General features: G+C 47.2%; 1 protein-coding gene across 1 annotated transcript in view; it reads right to left on the reverse strand.

The window, feature by feature from the left end:
• Positions 1 to 21,779, reverse strand: part of LOC134374848 (uncharacterized) — a 32,399-nt gene that overhangs the window by 616 nt on the left and 10,004 nt on the right. The window contains exons 3-7 of the mRNA XM_063092894.1: positions 19,257 to 19,367; positions 15,677 to 15,761; positions 13,199 to 13,360; positions 8,532 to 8,720; positions 4,045 to 4,226 (exon numbers count right to left, since the gene is read on the reverse strand). Of these exons, the coding sequence (XP_062948964.1) occupies positions 4,045 to 4,226; positions 8,532 to 8,720; positions 13,199 to 13,360; positions 15,677 to 15,761; positions 19,257 to 19,367 (729 nt within the window). The remainder of the gene's footprint in view (positions 1 to 4,044; positions 4,227 to 8,531; positions 8,721 to 13,198; positions 13,361 to 15,676; positions 15,762 to 19,256; positions 19,368 to 21,779) is intronic.

The raw sequence follows: 21,779 nt of genomic DNA on the forward strand, positions 1-21,779 counted from the left end.
TTCCTTTGGTTTCTGTGCCAGGAGAGAGAGCTGGGACCCCACACAAGGTCAGGCCACCTCTGGGCTGCGAGGAGGTCAAGCCCTTCATACCCGGGTGTCTGTCAAGCAGGGCTGCTGAGGCTAGAAAGCTCAAGGTCACTTGTCAAGGTCAGACAGTTGTCATTCTCACGTGCCCACTAAATTCTCTTCAGGCACTTAGGAATGTAATAATAAAGCATGTTTATTATTCTGAGACACGGGAAGACAACGCATTGCTGCTGTGGTCTGCAGGGAAAAGCTCTGAGCAGGGACCTGGAAACCCTGAGATCCAAGAGTAAGAGAAGGTGAGTTCTCAGACCTAGCTGCCTGATGCCCTCTGGCTCTGTCGCACCAATGAGTGTGCTGGGCTTGGAACCACTTGCTGGTACTGGCTAAGAGGAGATTCATCACTCTAATTTTGAGAAAGAAAGAGGAAAAAAGCACGTTCGGGGTCAGTCTTTCAGGCAGAGAGCAGAGCAGCATCTGATCTTTTCTTGCACCCACAGGCTGTCACCCTGGGTGCATCACCCACCCTGTCTGGGTCTTAGCTAAATGAACACACAAGACCAAACCAAACTGTGATGACATGTGCATTAAGAAGAAAGCAAACTGGGCCGACCCTGTGGCTCACTCGGGAGAGTGCGGCGCTGGGAGCACCGGGGCCGCGGGTTTGCATCCTATATAGGGATGGCCGGTGCGCTCACTGGCTGAGCGTGGTGCGGGTGACACCAAGCCAAGGGTTATGATCCCCTTACCAGTCACAAAAAAAAAAAAAAAGGAGAAGAAGAAAGCAAACTACCAACAGAAAAATCGCCAAAGGGTTGGAATGAGCAATTATAAAAATATGCTTCAAAAAAGAAAGAGAAAGAGAAAAGAACAAGCTTTTTTTCATCCATCAAGTTTGTAAAAGGGTTTTAAAAATGATGGCCCCTGTGCTGGAGTGGCGTGGGCTGAAGCCATCTTACCCCACAGGGATGGGGTGGGATGCCAGACGTTTCCGTGGGCAACTTGGCTGTCCATTCAAAAAGACTGGAATTGTGTGTACATTTCTGGCTCCAGTAATTCACATCTAGAAATGGATTCTAAGGGGACAAAACTATTCCAAAGAAATAAGGGAAAATTGTGGCCAAAATTTCAGCTCAGGAACATTTGTTATGGCATGGTTTAGGTTGTTGGGAGAAACAACCGGCTGTTCTCTCGCGGTGGGTGAGAATGCTTCTTTTCTTTAGGTGAACAATTTATTGACCTTCATGGATGATTACAGGTGCTGTGGACTGATTGAATTGTGTCCCCCCAAATCCATATATTAGAAGCTTAACACCCACTGTAACTGTTGAGGGTGGGAAATCCTATGATGGTAATTGAAAGGTGGGGCCTTGGAGAGGTGATTGGATTGTAGGACCGTGCGGTAGTGAATGGATTAAAAATGGTGGTCAGGGGCGTGGTTCTGAGGGCTTTAAAAAGAGAGTGCATGAGAGGTTAGTCTCTCCCTGCTCTGCCATTTTCTGCCATGTGAGACCCCCACATTGCTGTAAGGCCACTACCAAGAAGACCGTCACCAGATGTGTTCCCTGCACTGTGGGTTTCCCAGCCTCCAAAACCGTAAGCAGTAAATTTCATTGTCTTATAAATGACCCAGTTCCAGGTATTTTGTTATAAGCAACAGGAACAGACATACCATAGGTAAGTCTACCTCCCTACCCCTTCCAGGGATGGTTTAGACAAGAGAGAAATTAGAGAAGAGCTAAATTATAACACATGTACAGGAAACAGTGTTACTTCCAGGCTTCCTATGAAGAAACTTCGGGGGTGGTGGTGCTGGAGGTACCTTGAAGACTCAGAGGATGAAAGAGCTTGGTCCAAAACTCAGCCCAGCCACATGCTGGCGGGACAAAGATGGCCCAAGAGATCCCCCTTGCAAATATAGTCAAGAAACTTAATATTAAATTTTAGTTTGTTTCCCATTCCTGCCTCAGCCCTAGCCTTTCTTTCTGATTAAGTAAAAGTTCATCTCAAACAAGAGCCTTGAAAGTGCTCTGGAGAGCCGAGGGGGGAGGCAGCAGAAACTGTATGTGATGGGAGCTGAGGACTTAGGGGTGAGAGGTCGCAGGGGCCGTAGTTTATTATGTAAATGTTCGTGATATTGCATAAGATGATGAAATGAGGGTTGCGGACTTAGGAAGTGAGAAGATGGGTCGGGTAAGTTTTCCAATATTTTCCAATGTTTTTACGATGTCATAGATGACATGAAGAAGACTGAAGACTTTGGAAGTGCAGGGGCAGGAGGGGCTTAGTTTTCTACTGTAACCACGTGCGAGGTTTTATATGTTATCAAGAGGGCTGCAGTCTTAGGGAAGGAGCACGTGGGTGATGGCTCCCCAGTATCAGGTGAATTTGCATGGCCTACATGGGGGGGGGCCGAAGGCTCTGCAAGTGACGAGGCACTGGGATGATATTTTTGTGTCTTACTAGCTGATGCGTTTGTCTTTCCACAGAATTCCTGATTCTTCCCTGTAGCTCTGGAGGAAGGATAGCACCGCCCGGGACAAAGAGCGTCATTGCAGCTTCACTTGCATTGATCACCCTGGTCTACAAATCGAGTGGGCACTAAAGAGCGAGCAAGGGACAAACGCAGGGAACAGCATCAGACAGGCAGGACAGTCCCAGCAGCAGCAGAAGATACACTGGGGACACAGGCCTGCAAGTTCTCTCTGGGAGGCCCTGCCTGCACCTGACCTGAAAATCCCAGGTGGGGTGAGGGTGGTGGGTGATAGAATCCTCCAGAGAAGCTTGAGGAGCCGAGGGCAAGAGGAATTAAGTCCGTCCTTCTTGCCTCTGGACCCTGGGGGAGGTCGCCTTGCAGAGTGTCCTGTTCCAAAGCTGGGCAGCAAAAGCCAAGAGAGGAAAGGCAGTGAGGCAGGTCGAGAGGGGGAGAGAGTTCTGAGATAGCCGCGTCCTCCCCTGCCCGCCCTGGCATCCAGGAGACCCCCGCCCCCGTGGAAGATACAAGGGCAGCTGTGAACACTGGCCAGGAGGCTCGAGGGATGGGGCCGCTCTGGTGAGGGCCTCGTGTGAGCCCACGGTGGAAGGCCACATCGCGGAGTGCCCCGCGGGGGGCCAGTGGCATTGCAGCCAGCGTGAGGGCACGCTGGGGATACGGGAAGGCTCAGAGTTAGCTAGCCAAGGGACACCATACGAAGACTGTTCCGAGAGCCCGAGCAGCAGCGGAGGCCATGAGGCCAGAAGCGCCCAAGAAGCAGCTCGTGCTGGAGGACGGCACTCGGAGCAAGGTCCCCCAAGGGGCGAAGTATGCTTGTATTGAGCCAAGAGACTGTGTAGATGGGCTGCTTTGAGTGCAACTGGAATGAGTGTGACCTTGTCCCTCCAGCCCCCCAGCCAGTCAGGCCAGCCTTGTCCTCTGTCCCTGTGGTTCACAACCCAAAAGCTCAAGCCATCCTCCAGAGCCTACCTGGATCGTGTCCCTCCTCTGCTCAGACCTTGCGGGGGTTTCCAGGCTTGCACACTCCTCTGACCTGGCTCACGCCTGGCCCTGGCTCGCTCAGCCCAGCCAGCCCTTCCTTGCCCTTCCTCCAGGAACAAGCCTCTGGGCCGCTGTGTGGGCTGTTCCCGCTGCCTGAATGCTCTTCCCCAGATGTCCACATGGCCCCTCTCACTTCCTTCAAGTGTTTACCCAGGTGTCACCCTCCTGCAAAGACTCGCTCTGACCACGGACTGTATGTAAACCCTAGAACCCGCCCACAGTCACTCCTGGCTGCGTCCCTGGCCGCCTTCCTCCCGCCATGGCTCACGGCCCGTCTCACAGATCCTCAGCTTCCACGCCACGCTTATCTGTCCTGTTTTTCACTTCTTCCCCACCCGAATGTGAGCTCTGAGGACTTTTGTCACTTTTGTTTACTGATGCTTCCCCAAGTGCCGTGAACCAAGCCTGGCGTGTCCAAGGCATTCTAGAAACATCTGTGAAATGAACTTGGGAAGCTCCTAGAGGAAGGACAGGGAGAGCCTCACCTTCACGTTAATTGTAGGGGACACCAGGCCAGATATTTCCCTCTGCATCCGGAACCGCAAGCCGGAGCAGGAGCCGGTCCCACCAGACAATAGGATGTGGCCAAAGAGGACATTCCAGAGGGCAGGATTGCAGGAGCTAATGCTCTGGAAGGCGGTCATGTGGACGCCGAGGGTGCTTCTCCCTGCCAGGTGGGCGGACAAAGAGAGAACTCGGGGGGCTGGAGGCACGGCCAGCTGCACCCCTGGCTCCTCACTTCTAGCTAAAGGCCTGGGCAGTGGGGACCTCCCCGAGACAGTTCCGAGAGTAGCGGGCAAACGTTAGCACCACACATCACAAGTGATCTTTGACATGGTGGGTGAAGGACTTCAATTACTGTAGCCACTTGATATTTTGGGAGCATGTGCCATGTTTTTAAGACCACATTGCCAGCACAGTCTACCAGGGAAAACAGAGGTAAACCGTGCTGATTTATACAAGATTATAAAAAACATGAACTTACTAGCACTAATCCTGAGGAAATGGTTAGTTTCCCAGGTTTGATTCCCAAGTTTAAGTCCCTTACAAGTGCAACAAATTACTTTAAGAATTTGATTCCAGAGAATTTGTTTTATTATTATTTTTTTAATGGTACATGTTTATGGAGTACAGTGTATTGTTTTAACACATGCATATATTGTATAATAATCCACTCAGGGTAGTTAGCATATTCATCACCTAAACATGTATCATTTCTTTGTGGTGATAATATTCAAGATCCTCTTTTCTAGCTATTTTGAAATACATGATACAATATTATTGGCTATGTCAGCCTAGAGCACCAGAGCCTATTCTTCCCGTCTGTCTCACTGTCACTGTGCACCTGTTGACCAACCTCTGCCTGTCCCCCATCTCCTGCCCCCCCACCTCTGGAAACCACCATTCTACTCTCTACATCTATGAGAGCAACTTTTTTAGTTTCCACCTATTCGTGAGATCATGCAGTTTTTGCCTTTCTGTGCTTGGCTTACTTCACTTAACATAATAGTCTCCAGGTTCATCCACGTTGCTGCAGGGGGCAGAATATCCTTCTTTCAAGCTGAATAGTATTCCATTGTGCATACATACCATATTTTTAAATCCATTATCCATTGATGGACATTTAGATTGATTCTATCTCTTGGCTATTGTGAACAGTGCTGTGATGAACATGGGAGTGCAGGTGTCTTTTTGATGTATTGGTTTCATTTCCTTGGGATATATACCCAGTAGTGGGATTGCTGGATCATAAGGTAGTTCTATTTTTAATTTTTCGAGGAATCTCCATACTGTTTTCCATAATGGCTGTACTAACTTACAGTCTCATCAAGAGTGTGTGAGAATTCCCCTTTCTCTACATCTTCACCAACATTTGTTATTATTTTGTCTTTTTGGCTAATAGCCATTCTATCTGGAGTGAGGTGACATTTTATTGTGACTTTGATTTGCATTTCCTTGATGGTTACTGATGTTAAGCACTTTTTCATATACCTGTTGGGCATTTGTATGTATTTTGAAAAAAGCCTGTCCAGGTCTTTGGCCCATTTTTAAATCTTTTTTTTTTTTTTTTTTTGCTGTTGATTTGTTTATGTTCCTTATGTATTCTGGATATGAGCCCCTTGTTAGAGGCATGGCTTGCTAACACTTCCTTCCATTCTCTAGGCTGTCTCTTCACTTTGTTGATGGTTTCCCTTGATGCACAGCAGCTTTTTAGTTTGACGTAATTCCGTCTGTCTATTTCTGCTTTTGTTGCCTGTGCTTTTGAAGTCCTGTTCAAAACAGCTTCCCCCCCAGTCCAATTTCATGAAGCATTTCCCCTATGTTTTCTTCTCGTAGTTTCATAGATTCAGGTTTTAAATTTAAGTCTTTAATCCATTTTGAGTTGACTTTGTGTATGGTGTGAGATAGGGATCTAGTTTTAATCTTCTGCATGGGGGTATCCAGTTTTCCCAGCACCATTTTTTAAAAAGACCGTCCTGTCTCCAATGTATATTCTTGGAAAATTTGTTGAAAATCAGTTAGTTTTAAAAGTCTGGATTTACTTCTGGGCTTTCTATTCTGTTCCATTAGTCTATGTGTCTGTTTTTACAGCAGTTCCATGCTGTCTTGGTTACTATTCCTTCGTAGTATATTTTGAAGTCAGAAAGTGTGATGTCTCCAGTTTGTTCCTTTTGTTCTAAATTGCATTGGCTATTCAGGGTATTTTGTGGTTCTGTACAAATTTTAGCTTTTTTTTTTTTCTATTTCTGTGAAGAATGTCATTGGTATTTTGATAGAGATTGTGTTGAATTTGTAAATCACTTTGGGTAGTGTGGACATTTTAATAATATTAATTGTCCCAACCCATGAACACAAGATATTTTTCTATTCATTCATGTCTTCTTCAGTTTCGTTCATCAATGCTTTGTAGATTTCATTGTAGAGATCTTTCACCTCCTTGCTCAAATTTATTCCAAGGCTATCTTTTTGGTGGCTATTGAAAAAGGGATTACTTTCTTGATTTCTTTTTCAGATAGTTCAGTATTGATGTATAGAAACACTACTGATTTTTGTATATTGATTTTATATGCAACTTTACTGAATTAATTTATTGGTTGTAACAGTTTTAGGGTGGAGTCTTCAGGAGTTTCTCTATATATGAGGATATCATCTGCAAATAGGGATAATCTGACTTCCTCCTTTTTAATTTGGATGCCCTTTCTTTCTTTTTCTTGCCTGATTGCTGTGGCTAGAACTTCCAGTACTATATTGAATAAAAGTGGTAAAAGTGAGCATACTTGCTACTTCCAGATCTTAGAGGGAAAGCTTTAAACTTTTGTCCATTCATTATATTAGTTGTGGGGCTTTTGTACGTGACCTTTATTTTGTGGAGGTACATTCCTTCTATATCTATGTTGTTGAGTGTTTTCATCAGGAACAGTTGCTAGATTTTATCAAATGCTTTTTCTGCTTCAATTGAGATGATCGTATGACTTTTGTCCTTCATCCTGTTGATGTGATGTATCACATTTAGTCTGTTGAGTTTCCAGTTTCTTGAGGTATAAAGTGAGGATGTTTGTTTGAAAACTCTCTACTTTTTTGATGTAGGTGTTTATTGCTATGAACTCAGAACTGCTTTTGCTATATCCCATAGGTGTTGGTATGTTGTGTTTCCACCTTCATTTGTCTCCAGAAATTTTAAAATTTCTTTGTTGACCCATTTGTTGTTCAGGAGCATGTTGTTTAATTTCCATGTATTTGTACTGTTTCCAATGTTTCTTCATTATTGATTTCTAGTTTTCTTTTTTTGTGTTCAGAAAAGATAGTTGATATAATTTCAGTTTGTTAAAATTTGTTAAGGCTTGTTTTGCAACCTAACGTGTGGTGTATCCTGAAGAATGTTTCATGTGCTTCTGAGAAGAATGTGTGTTTTGCAACTGTTGGATGGAATGTTCTGTGAATGTCTGTTAAGTCCATTTGACCTATAGTAGAGTTTAATGCTAATGTTTCTGGGCTTATTTTTCTGTCTGAATTATCTGACCATTTCTGAATGTGGGGTGTTAAAATCCTCATCTATTATTGTATTGGAGTCTATCTCTCTCTTTGAATTTAATAATATTTGCTTTATATATCTAGGTGCTCCAGTGTTGGGTGCATATATATTTACAATTGTTATATCCATTTACTGAATTGATTACTTTATCATTACATAATTCCCATGTCTTTTTTTACTGTTCTTGTCTTAAAGTTTATATTATCAGGAGGTCCCTCTGCTTTTCTCCGCTCTGGGTTTTCATGAATCCAGGATGGTTATTTTGCTTTTAAATTGTTGCTAGTTTTATTCTTGTGGGAGAGGGGGAGTGATGCTGGGGATCATCTATTCCACCATCTTGGTGACATCACTGTCCAGAGAATATTTGGCTTTCTGTGACTTATCTGGTGGACTCATTTTCCCAATAAGTGGGGATTTTATAATCCATCATTTTTCCTATTCTGATATGCTTGCTAGAGGGTTTAGTCAACTCAATGCTCATTTAAAATCTCTAGATCAGCCTTTTTTAAATAGCTCCTTCCAAACCTATTGTTTTTACTTTTCTGCTTTAATTGTCATAATTTTCACATTTTAAAGTATTTTGTAAGTGGAGTATAAATAATACTTTATAAAAGAGAAGACTTACAGTCTAGTGTAGTACTTAATCACATTTGACAAATGATTTAATACTCTTTGGTGAGTTTCTTTCTCTGTAAAATGAGATAATACGAGACTTGGGGGAGGATTAAAGGCTATATCTCACCTACAATGGTCAGCAAAGAGACAGGGATACAGTAGGTGCTTAGTAAGTGATAGCTGATATCTGAGGAACTTAAGAAATGGGCACTTATTTGATACTCAAACTAGAATATCCTCCTGGCTGCCCTAACTCCCTCTTTCTTACAGTGTGCTCGATTGCTTGTGTCTGGGCTAATTTCTGTCCCCTTCCCACAAACTCACCTATGAGGTTTGTCTGGAAGAGTGCCTCAGGACAGAAGAAACTTTCCTGCCCAAGTTTGATCTCCTGGCCATCAGGCAGCTGATATTTCTGTTGGGAGGAAGGCGAGTTGGTTTTCATCTTTTCCTTATCAAAGTCCAAAGCCACATAGCAACATTTCTCTTTCATGTCCCTGATGTACTCTTGGTCAGCTGTAGGACAAAGGAAAAATTCCAAATAGAAAGGGGTATAAAAGAGGGTGAGTACACCAAAGCTCCTTGTGGTGAGGATAAGACAGCTATTTCTATTTTCATCTCACACTCCAGTTTCTTTTGATGTGTGCTGTGTGTTGTGGGCCTGCAATTGTGGTAGAGAAGAATAGAATAGAGATGTCCTGAACTAAGATGCAAAACGTTACATTTTTCAGCATTTTATCAGTTGAGACCCTACTATATATGGTGTGCGTTTTGGGGGGGCTGAAAAATCAAACTCAACTTTATTATCTACTGCTCCAGGAGGTGCTGCTGGGGCCCCCATCCCCCAGCTGCTGTGAGTGTTGGCTACTCACAGCTCACAGCTGCCACCTCCTCTGGAGAGTTCCCCACAGCCAGATGAAGCCCCCTCACCTAGAAATATCTGGAAGGTTATACTTCTCTCCTTTCTGGGGGGCTGACAACAGGTTTTAAACCCAGTTGTGTCTTTGGTGTTATGACTTTATATTTTACCTAGCACCATTTTAAGTTTGAATCAGAGGAAATTCCCTGCATTGCTCCCCTGGAAACCCCACTTGCTCCTCAGCCTGCTGACATCTGACTTCTGCCCTCACTCGATCCATCTAAACTGCTCTGGCCTAGTTCTGTTACATCCTCCACACCCCAAACCCCTGCAAACACTCCTTAGTTCTTTCCTGACTTCTTTTCCTCAACCATTGATGCTGTTAGACACTCTCTTCTCTTTCCTTGGCTTCTGGAATGCTGCCCTCTCCTGGTATTTTTTCCTTCATCTAATTTGGGCTTTGGTGGACAAATCTGGTGTTAAATCTCACTTCTGCCATTTGCCAAATGCCTGTATTTAGGCGATTTTATAATCTTATCCTTCCCTTTACTTATCTGCAAGAATGAGATTAATAATCATTCACAGGATTGTTGTGAGGACAAGACGAAAGAATGCACATAAAGATCTTGCTAAGTGTGAGGTGTCACTGACATGTTATGACAGCCTTGACCTATCCTTCTCACTTTCCCTCTAATTGCTGTTATTCTTTAGGGTTCCATGCTTTTCCTGGCTTTTGACACAGACCCCTTGCCTGGAAGACCAGAAAGGCCAGTGCAGTATTGTAGGCTTGCAGGGAATGGGTGTCATGCAGGTTATACAGGCTGGGAATTTAGTCCAGGAACTGGTTTCAAGTGGGACAGGCATTGCCTTGTCTGGAGTCCTTGAGTTCAAATCCCAGCTGCTACACCTATTACTTATGGGATGTTGGCCAAATCTTCTAACCTTTCGAAGCCTCTTCTTCTTGTAATGGAAATAATTCCCCCCGTCCCAGTGTTGTAGTGAAAAGCAATGAGAGAATGTATATAAAATGTTTACTTGGCTTAGTCCCTTTATCAAGGTAAGTTTTCTGTAAAGCTTAGCACGTCATCATCACCATGACCACCACCATTATCACCATCATCACAATCATCATTATCACCATCACCACCATCACCACCACCACCACCACCATCATCACCATCATCACCATCATCATCTGTTGCTTTGCCTCCCACGGATTTGTCACCTCTTTTACCCTGGGTGACGGAGCCACCAAAGATTACTCAAAGCCCATCTTTGTTGAGCAGTGAGAAGCCCCAGAAAGGGGTTAATATTCCAGGACCCTCAAGCATGAGGCATCCTTCCATTTGGGAAATTAACCACGAATTGGGGTTCTCTTCCTGCATTTATTCTCCAGACCAAGAAGTTACAATAAGAGACATAAGGTTTTGCTAAGTAGAGTTTAACAAGTTTTACAATAGAAGCTGGTAACATTGAGTACAAACAAGTCAGATGACATTCTGTTAGACAATTAAGTGATCCACTAGCAAAAGCTTGATCTAGCAAACATTCCTTCTCCCTCTGGCAGCTTTTTAGTAACTTTACATATCAATTAGTAACTTGTCTGTCTTTGAACCCACACAATTCTTATCTTGCAACAGAGACTCAATAGCCTGAGGAAAAATCCCTGTCCTTTGCAAGGTCAATATTTAAAACTGCAAGGCTTTGGAAAACCAGCCCCTGTGAAGTACATTTGCTTTATGAATCCTCTACAATCATCACCATCATCACCATCATTACCACCATCACCATCATCACCACCATCACCACCACCATCATCACCACCATCATCACCATCATCACCACCATCACCACCACCATCATCACCACCACCATCATCACCATCATCACAATCATCATCATCATCATCACCACCATCATCATCACCACCACCATCATCACCATCATCATCATCACCATCACCATCACCATCATCATCATCACAATCATCACCACCATCATCATCACAATCATCACCATTACCATTATCACCACCATCATCATCACCATCACACCATCACCACCATCACCACCACCATCATCACCACCATCACCATCACCACCACCATCATCACCATCATCACCATCATCACCATCATCATCATCATCATCACCACCATCACCATTACCATTATCACCACCATCATCACCATCACCATCATCATCATCACAATCATCACCACCATCATCATCACAATCATCACCATTACCATTATCACCACCATCATCATCACCATCACACCATCACCACCATCACCATCACCACCACCATCATCACCATCACCATCACCACCATCACCACCATCATCACCATCATCATCATCACCACCATCACCATCATCATCATCACAATCATCACCATTACCATTATCACCACCATCATCATCATCACCATCACCACCATCACCATCATCATCACCATGACACCATCACCACCACCATCATCACCACCATCATCATCACAATCATCACCATTACCATTATCACCACCATCATCACCATCATCACCATCATCACAATCATCATCATCATCACCACCACCATCATCACCATCATCACCATCGTCACAATCATCATCACCATCACCATCACCACCACCATCACCACCACCATCATCACAATCATCACCATTACCATTATCACCACCATCATCATCACCATCACCACCATCACCATCATCACCATCACCACCACTATCATCATCATCACCATCACCACCATCACCATCATCACCATCATCACCATCACCACCATCACCATCATTACCACCATCATCACCATCATCACCACCATCATCACCATCATCACCATCATCACCATCATCACTACCATCATCACCATCATCACCACCACCATCATCACCATCATCACCATCATCATCACCACCACCATCATCACAATCATCATCATCATCATCACCACCATCATCATCACCATCACCATCACCACCATCATCACCATCATCACCACCATCATCACCATCGTCACCATCGTCACCACCATCACCATCATCACCATCATCACCACCACCATCAACACCACCATCATCACCATCACCATCGTCACCATTACCATCACCATCATCACCACCATCACCACCATCATCATCACCATCACCACCATCATCATCACCATTATCATCATCATCACCATCACCACCATCACCGCCATCATCACCATCATCACAATCATCATCATCATCACCACCATCATCACAATCATCACCATTACCATTATCACCACCATCATCATCATCACCATCACTATCACCACCATCATCATCACCATCACACCATCACCACCACCATCACCATCACCATCATCACCATCATCATCACCACCACCATCACCACCATCACCATCATCACCATCATCACCATCATCACCACCATCATCATCACCACCATCATCACCATTACCACCATCATCACAATCACTATCACCATCATCACCATCACCACCACCATCATCACCACCATCACCATCGTCACCATTACCATCACCATCATCACAATCATCACTATCCCTATCACCACCAGCACTATCACCATCACCACCATCTCCACCATCATTATCATCACTATCACCACCATCATCATCACCATCACACCATCACCACCACCATCACCATCACCATCATCACCATCATCATCACCACCACCATCACCACCATCACCATCATCACCATCATCACCATCATCACCACCATCATCATCACCACCATCATCACCATTACCACCATCATCACAATCACTATCACCATCATCACCATCACCACCACCATCATCACCACCATCACCATCGTCACCATTACCATCACCATCATCACAATCATCACTATCCCTATCACCACCAGCACTATCACCATCACCACCATCTCCACCATCATTATCATCACTATCATCACCATCATGATCACCCTTACCATGGTCATCATCATCAATCCACTAAATGTCCCTAAATATAGGACATTTAGAACTTGGCTGGTCATCAGATAGTTTTAGCTTTACAAATTGAGGGCTGTAGGTTAAGCAAGCCAAGAAAAATATTACACCCCAGGGATTAATATACCTGGCCATGAATAGCAATTTCCTACCTGTGCTCACCAAAAAGTGCCCACTGTCTGTCAACAGTTGCAGGAGGTACAAGGTTAGGTCTTGGCCTGCTATGTCCAACTGGAATGTCGATTGATGCAAAGGACAGCCGTCAATGATTGGCACAAAGTATGTCATTCCATCTCCAGATTCAATAGTCATTCCTAGATAAGAGAGCATGCTGGTATCAAAATGGAGGGTGCAGAGCATCCCTTACAAATTGTTTAGTCTACAGGAAGAGAAGGTAGAGAGGGAAATAATTGGAGGAGAAGGCAAGGGGTCTCAGGTGCAAGTTTTCTTCTTCTGAAGGGGAGTGTGCTAGGATGGAGTAAAGGGACGACTGTCTGAGGAAGAAACCTGCAGTTTTTGTCATTAAACCCATCATGCAGGTATTAGCAGTAGTTGCCAAAGAGGCAGAAGAGAAAAGAACTCTGTGATTTTAACTTTATTTATTTATTTTTTGAGAACAGGTAGTGATTTCTCCCTTCACACCTAAAACAACTAAAAAAGAGGACAAAGTACACGTATATTTTCAAGGTATCGGACATCAGGTAATGAAGCACAGAAAGAAAACGACAGGCCATTATCACTCACGAACATAGACACAGAACTCCAAAACCAAATTTTAGCAAATTGAATCCAACCATATCTAAAAAGGATAATACATTAGGACCAAATGGGTTTTGTCTGAGGAATGCAAGGTTGTTTTAACATTCAACAGTCGATCAATGTAAAAGAGAAAATCCATATAATCATATCAGTAGATGCAGAAAATGCATTGGACAAAATCCAACATTCATTTTTTATTTTTAAAAAAAACCTCTCAACATACTGAGAATACAGTAGAACTTCCTCAAACTGATAAAGGACATGTATGAAAAACCTGCAGCTAACATCGCACTTCATGCTGTGAGACTGAATGATTGCCCTCTAAGATCAGGAACCAGACAAGGATTTCTGCTCCACCACTTCTATTTAATACAGCACTGGGAAGTCTAGCCACAGCAGCCAGACAAGATAAAACAATAAAAAGCATTCAGTTTGGAAATAATGGAGTAAAACTTTATTTGTAGACAATGTGATTTCTAAGTAATAAATCCTATGGAATCTATAAAAAAGGTACTAGCACTGATAAGTAAGTTTAGAATGTTGGGATACACATCAATGGATAAAAATCAACTATATTTCTACATACTAGCAATGAACAACCAGAAATTGAAATAAAAATAGCATTAACAATAAAATCAAAATGTATGAAACAGAGATAAATCTGACAAGAGATATGCATGTTCTGTACACTGTAAAATACAAAATGTTACCAAGAGAAATTAACAAGACCTAACAGATACATCACTCATTGGTTGGAAGCCTAAATATTTTTAAGATGTTAGTTCTTTCCAAATTGATCTCTACATTTAATGCAATTCCAAACAAAACCCAAAATGCCTTTTTTTTTAGAAATTGACAAATTGACTCTAAAATTCATGAGGAAATGCAAATAGCCTAGATTAGCCACAACATTTTCAAAAATAGGAGACCAAAGTGGTAGCACTCACATTACCTTATTTCAAAACTTCTTGTGAAGGCATAAGAGTCAGACGAATAAACATATGGAACAAACAGAAACCACAGAAATAGACCTACACATATACAGACAAGTGATTTTCCAAAAATGTGCAAAGGTAATTCAGTGGAGGAAGGGTAGTCTTTTCAGTAAATAGTGTGGGAATAACAGGACATCTCCACACACACAGACACATGCACACACTTCATGAACACACCTGATGCCATATACAAGAGTTTATTAAAAATTGATCATAGAACTGAGTGTAAAGCTACAACGTATAAAACTTCTAGTAGAAAACATAGCAGAAAACCTTTGGGTTGGACATATATTTCTTAGATATGATATGAAAAGCATGATCCACACAAAAAAGGTGATTAATTGGACTTCATGGAAATTAGAACCTTCTGCTCTTCAAAAGATGCTGTGAGAAAAGCCATCAGCAGAGAGCAAATATCAGCAGATCATACATGGATGGGCTGAAAGGGTGTGTGCAGGGCATAAAAAGAATCCCCAAACACAAAGACGAACAGCTCCATGAAAACAGGCGAAGCGTTTGAAGCACCTCGCTGAAGTAGACACGTGGATGGCAAAGCAACCCATGAACACGTGTTCAGCATCATTGGTCACTATGGGAACATGAATCGAAACCATAATGACATGCCACTACTGGTGTGTGTGTCACTGCACACACGGCTGGGGGAAGCGAATGCTGTAGCCGCTTTGGAAACAAGTTTGGCAAGTTTTTTGATAAAGTTAAACGTACACTATCGTGTGGCTCAGACTTCTCACTCCCAGTATTTACCCAACAGAAATAAAAGCATATATCCACGCGAAGACTTGTACACGAATGTTCACAGCCAGAGGGACGGGAGGGCGTGGGCTGGCAAGGCGGGACTTGCCCAGGGCCACTCACCAGAGGTCTGGCCGGAGGCATAGAGAGAAAGGACTCCTTGGTTGGCTAAATACAGGGCAGGTACATTGAAGGTCTCAAACAGGATCTAGGAAGAAACATTCACCATCGCTGGCAGCCAGGCCCGAGGTCAGAGTGGGGGGTTTCTCATTAATTCCCCAGACACAACAGGAAGCCCCGCTGTGGGAGGCCTTAGGCTCCCCAGGAGAGATCTGACCCCCATAAGAAAGCCTGACACGCTGCGTCCCGCTCTGTGACCCGCTCTGCCCTCCCGGGTTCTGGGCCACGTGTAGTTTGCTGGTGTGTAAAGTGGGCGTGTTCATTTCCCGGCTACGTCCGAGGACTGCAGCGAGCCTCTGATTGATCAGGGCATGACATGGTCTCGCAAGCCTGTGTTCTCTCCCGACGTGAACCAGGCTGGTTCCCACACACTGCCGAGAAGCCGTCGCTCCCGCCACTGAGTGAATCCTGGCTTTCGCTCTCGGGTCATGGGGAGACAGAAGTTCCAACATTTTGACTTGTGACGATTCACTCATTTCAAAATGGAAACAACTACAGCCAACGGTGCCTGTGTGTTAACTACAGGCCAGACCCTGTGTGCAGACGTGGCTTGTTCAGGAGTGTTTACTGGGTGCCGACTATATATCAGGGCAGAAGCAGTGAATGGTGACACACGCCTGGTCTTCCCTGCCGTGGTGACCCCCCCGTTCGTGCTTACTCATGGCAGCTGCATTCACAAGCTCCCCAACCGGAACCACACAGATGTGTAGCTACAGGTGGCAGGCGTGCAAGGGTGGCAGGTGGGAGGCCAGCCCCGGAAGCACAGACCACTGCTGGGGACAATGAGGGGGCCTGGCTGCCAGCGTCTGGCAGCACCCTTGAGTCTGGGCCGCTATCGTAGCTCCTGGAATTTGGATCCCGGTGGAGGAGAAAGGGCACGAACTCCAGGTGGGAGGGCAGCTTTCGTGATGGAGCCAGAGACCCTCCCCATAGGGCCACAGAGTTGGAGTTCAGAAGGGTCTCGGGGTTCCTGCAGTCAAACTCCCATTTTACAGATGACAAAACTGAGGCCAGGGAGCCGTGAGTGGCAGGATTTGCTGAGTGCTCGACGGGTGCCAGGCCCTGCTGCATGTGCTTCATGGGCATTAATTCATTTTGACCTCACCATGACTCCAGGGACACACCTTCATCATCCTTCTGATGAGGAAACCAAAGCATCGCAAAAAACAGTGATCTCCCCAAGATCACATGTGCTGGCCTAGCCAGGGCCGGAGCTCAGGGGTCTTCACACCAGGCCAGCCCTTCCCTGTCTCTGGGATGCTCCCAGCAGTGGCTTCTGTTCCAGAGCATCACACCCGAGCACGTGTGAAGACGTGGACTCACTCCAGGAGGTCATCCCTGCACTTTGTGGTCTGTTCCCACCCCCTGGAGGAGCCCTGGAGGCTGGGCAGTGGACAGAGGGCCTTTGGCAGGGAAGGAGCCAACTGGGGTGGGGAGCCACATGGAGAGGTCAGGGCAGAGCCCACAGGGGCAAGGGAGTCCCTTTTCCTGCAGCAAGATGACATTTCCTCCTGTCTGGGCAGTGGGGTCGGCTGTCTCCTTCTACCTGCAGAGCCCTCCCCCTTTCTTGCTGTGCTCTGCCCTGGGCTGTGTCCTGGGCCCCCTTTTGCTGGGTGGCCCATTGGGTTCTGCCCAAGGAGGCACCAGCAGGAGATCCAGGAGGTGGGGTGCTGGCGTCCCCACTCCCTCCTGAGTCCCTCTTCTGAAGGCCACAGCTTCTGGGTGGGAGCCCTCCCTGTGGGAGCAGGTAACCACCCATTGCTTTTTAAGGTTTAGGGGTGGTAGCATGTCCCCTGGTTAAGCCCCAGTACCCTGCACCTTTTCTTGATGCTTTTTCTAAATCTTTGTGTATAATCTTTGTATTAAGCTCTTATCAAAATGACCTCAGGTGAGTGTACCTTTGGTTCCCTGCTGGAACCCTGATACCCCCTGATTAGGGGGTGAATTTGGGGAGAGCCAAGCAGAAGGCAGGCAGAGGGTGTGGGGAGGTGGGGAAGCTGTGTGCTAACCCCATCGTCTATGCGATGGTTAATTTCATGTGTCAATTTGATGGGCCATGGGGTGCCCAGACACTTGGTCAAACACTATCCGGTGGTTATGGATGAGACTGGCATTTAAATCAGTGGACTGAGTAGAACAGGTTGCCCTCTCTAATGTGGGTGGGCCACATCCAATCCAGTGAGACCTGAATAAGGCAAAAAGACTGCTTATGGGGCACCCCTCCTGCCCATAGAGCTAGGACGTCAGTTTTCCTGCCTTCGGACTTGTCTGAGATGTTGGCTCCTGAGGGACCCAGAGCCTGTCAACCTTCAGACCAGACCCATGCCCTCCAAGGTCTCCAGCTTGCTGACCACAGAGCCTGGGACTTGGCAGCCTCCAAAGCCACGTGAACCAGTTCCTTACAGAAAATCTCTCTCTGTCTACGCACACTGACTGGGCCACTTCTCTGGAGAATCCTGACTGGCAGAGTTGGGGAGCAGTGTGTCCCCTGGAGTGAGACAGCTGTGCCCTCTCTTCTCTTCCAACTCCCTGCGGCCCTCGTGGGCACATGGCATTCTCAGAGCAGGTGCCTGCTGTGCCGCATGCTCGGGGAGCCCAGCTGTGGCCCACTTCTAAGCTCCAACTGTCCACGTGCACAGGAGGGTCTGCTGGCCCACTTAGGGCTTGGTTTTCCAGGAGACGCAGCTCCCACCTGCACCGTGATGGATGGTGCTGCTGTTTCTGGGCTGCAGTGTGGGCCTTGGCCATGTGCAGGTGGCACCTCAACCCCAGGCCTGCCTTCTGGGTCACTACACACTGCAGGAGACACCGCTGGGCTCCAGGGACTCTGGGCCAGGTGGCTGAATGTTGCTGCTGGCTTCATGAGCTCACCGATGTCCTCATTAGAAGCATAATGATGTGATGGGAACGCCAGTAGCCCGCAGGGGCCCTGCAGCTCCCTCTCCACCTGCCTCCCGCTCCAGGCCTAGGGAGGACACTGCAGGCTGCACTGGGGCTCTCCTTGCTTTGCCAGTCTGGGCCCATGAGGGCCCCACCCTCCAGGTCAATCCAGGGTGATCCAACCCCCACAAACCCCCAGCTGGTTCTTGGCAGGCAGGATGAGGGCGACGCTCAGAGAAGGGACCCATGAGCCTTTACACGAGAACTAGACCTCCAAGTAGGACAGACCATAGAACTGGGGCTGAGGACAGAGTGTGGAGGCAGACCACCAGGGTCGGGATGGTCTCCCAGGGGCTGCCGTGTGACCAGAGCCACATTGCTGAAGCTCCCTGCTGCTCTGGTGGCCTCAGCTGTGTAAAGGGGAAAAGAGGCATGCTGCTCCAGGGGATGGCTGCGGGGTCTAAAGGAGATAATACACAGGAAATGCCCGCCCAGTGCCTTTGCCCTCAGTGAGCCCCCCATGAGGACATCATGCTTGTGATGAACATCACAGGTCTTGCCCTGTGTCTTCATCTTGCTGAGCAGAGAGAAGCTGAGGCCCTGAGATTGCCCCTGGCCCCCCTTGCCCCCACCTGGCCAGTACCTGTGTTGCTTTCTCTTTGCTGGATGTTGCGTTCAAAGGTGGCTCTGTCACCATCATGGGGTGCTGTTCTGGGGCGACACGGAGCACCTGGTAGAAGGAGTGATGCCAGATCTGGGGGGAGAGAGGGCAGCGGGGGAAGCTGCATCCTGGAGCCGCAGCCCGCCTTCTGCAGACGGTGTGCAACCCGGACACACGGCCCGGCAGCGAGTTGTGTTGTGCTGTGTTATGTATGTTATTGTGTGTCATGTATGTTGTGTTGTGTTGTGTATGTTATATATGTTGTGCTGTGTTGTGTAAGTTATGTATGTTGTGTTGTGTTATGCTGTGCTATGCTATGCTGTTACATTGTGTCATGTTATTGATTGATGTGTGTGTTTGTCTGACAAAGCAGTGCTTTGAACAGCACGTGCCACTGCCCACCCCCAGTGACGTGTCCTGAGCCAAGGCCTCAGTGGGCAGAAAGAGCAGGACTGTGGACCAGATGTCCCTTCCTGTGTGCACCAGGCCTGGAGTTAGCTGGTGGGGGCCACATGGATGGGTGCTTGTCTAGAGGAGCTCATGGTCAGACAGGGGGACAGACCGAGACCACAGGTGGGCCTGTGACCCAGGCAGGGTGGGTGCTGCATGGGGAAAGGGCCCAGTGTGCAGCCGGCCCTGATGGCCACTCTGCCTGTGCCAGGTGCGGCTTCGACAGGTGGCCTGACCTTCATGAGCCTTTCTCCTCACTGTCACGGTGGAAGCACTTCCTGACCTCAGAGGGAACGGCAGGATTAAACCATACCACATTGGTAAAAACCCAGGGTTTTCGTTTCTGGTGGCTGCTGTGACAAAGCACCCCAAACCAGGTGGCTTTAACCACTCTCTTTGGCTTGTAGATGGCATCTTCTCCCTGTGTCCTCACATGGTCGTCCCTCTGTGCATGTCTGTGTCTTGATCGTCTCTTCTTATAAGGACACTAGTCCTATGGGATTAGGGGCCACCCTACTGACCTCATTTTAACTTAATTATCTCTTTACAAACCCTGTCTCCAAATGTGGTCTCACTCTGAGGTGCGGGGGGTTAGAGCTTCAGCATATTAATTTGGGTGGATCCGGTTCAGCCCCTCACACCTAGTGGAGGGCTTGGCACACAGTAGGTGGCTAATAAACCACAGTTAATTGTTACATACAAGGTTCCCACCTGCCCCTGGGAGGGAAGTCTCCACGAAGAACTGAAGGGGGGAGGTGGGATGAGCTTCCGGGGTGTGGTGCAGGGGGGCGGGCCTCGGGGGAGCAGGAGACAGCATGCCACCTGGGAGGCAGGTGGGGACACAGCCAGATGTGAGTGTGGGAGAAGCCACCAGCAGGCAGGATGGGGAAGCAGAGGGACGGGGTGGCAGGCGGGGCAGAGAGGAGCATCACTGCAATGACGCTGGCCCTCCGCTGAGGGCTCGGACCCAGGAGCCAGACCCAGGAGCTGGAACCAGGAAGAACGGGCTGAAGACACACAGGAACCCAGACCTGGAGGGCTCAACCAGGCAGTGCTGGACGACTCTGGACCCAGAGACGGTGGGGCTGAGGGGGCAGCACCAGCCCAGCTGAGGAGGGCCCTGTACGCTGAGGGGCCATCCCTGCCACCCTCTGACAGCTGCAGCCAGAGCCAGGGCGACACTTCGCCGTGCAGATGTGAAAAGTATCTGTGAATGGTGTTCCTACAGCCAACCTCCAACGGAGCCCCCAAGACCTTCCCCTCTTTGAGTTCATGTGTATAGACCTGTTCCACATGGAATTGGCAGTGGCTCATGTAACCAGCAGAATGTGGCAAAAGAGACAGTGTGTGACTTCTGAGGCCATGTCACAGAGTATTGCAGCCACCACCTCGGCCTCTTAGATGGTTTGCTTTGGGGGAAGCAGACAGCACACTGTGAGGACATTTGGGCAAATATCTGCGGAGAGAGTCATGTGGAGAGGAACCACCTGCCGGCCACAGGAGGTGCCACCTGGGAAACGGTCCTGCCAGTCTCAGTCATGCCTGCAGATGATACAGCCCCAACCAGCTCCTGGCAGCAACTGCGAGAGACCCTGAGCCAGAACCACATAGTGAAGCAGCCACCCCCAAGTTCCTGACCCACGGGATCTGCACCAGGTAACGGGCAACCACTGTCATTTTCAGCCTCTAAGTTGGGGCTGATTTGCTATGTGGCCTTAGATCATTGCACGGGTTGAATGGCGTCCCCCAAAATCTACTTGTTGAAGTCCTAGCCCCCATCTAGATCAGAACGTGACCTTATGTGGAAATAGCGTTGTTGCAAATGTAATTAGTTAAGATGAGGTCACATGGGAGTAGGGTGGGACCCAACTCCAATGACTGGTGTCTTTACGAAAAGGGGAGATTTGGACACAGACTCGCACACAGGGAGACCGCCACATGGGGATGAAGACAGAGATCGGGGCGATGCATCCGCAAGTCAAGGAACGGCAACAACTTACATCCAGCCCCCGGCAGAGAGGGGAAAGACCTGGAAGTGATTCTCACCCACGGTCC

The sequence above is a fragment of the Cynocephalus volans genome, chromosome 4, assembly GCF_027409185.1.
Source record: "Cynocephalus volans isolate mCynVol1 chromosome 4, mCynVol1.pri, whole genome shotgun sequence".
NCBI classification, from domain to species: Eukaryota; Metazoa; Chordata; class Mammalia; order Dermoptera; family Cynocephalidae; genus Cynocephalus; species Cynocephalus volans.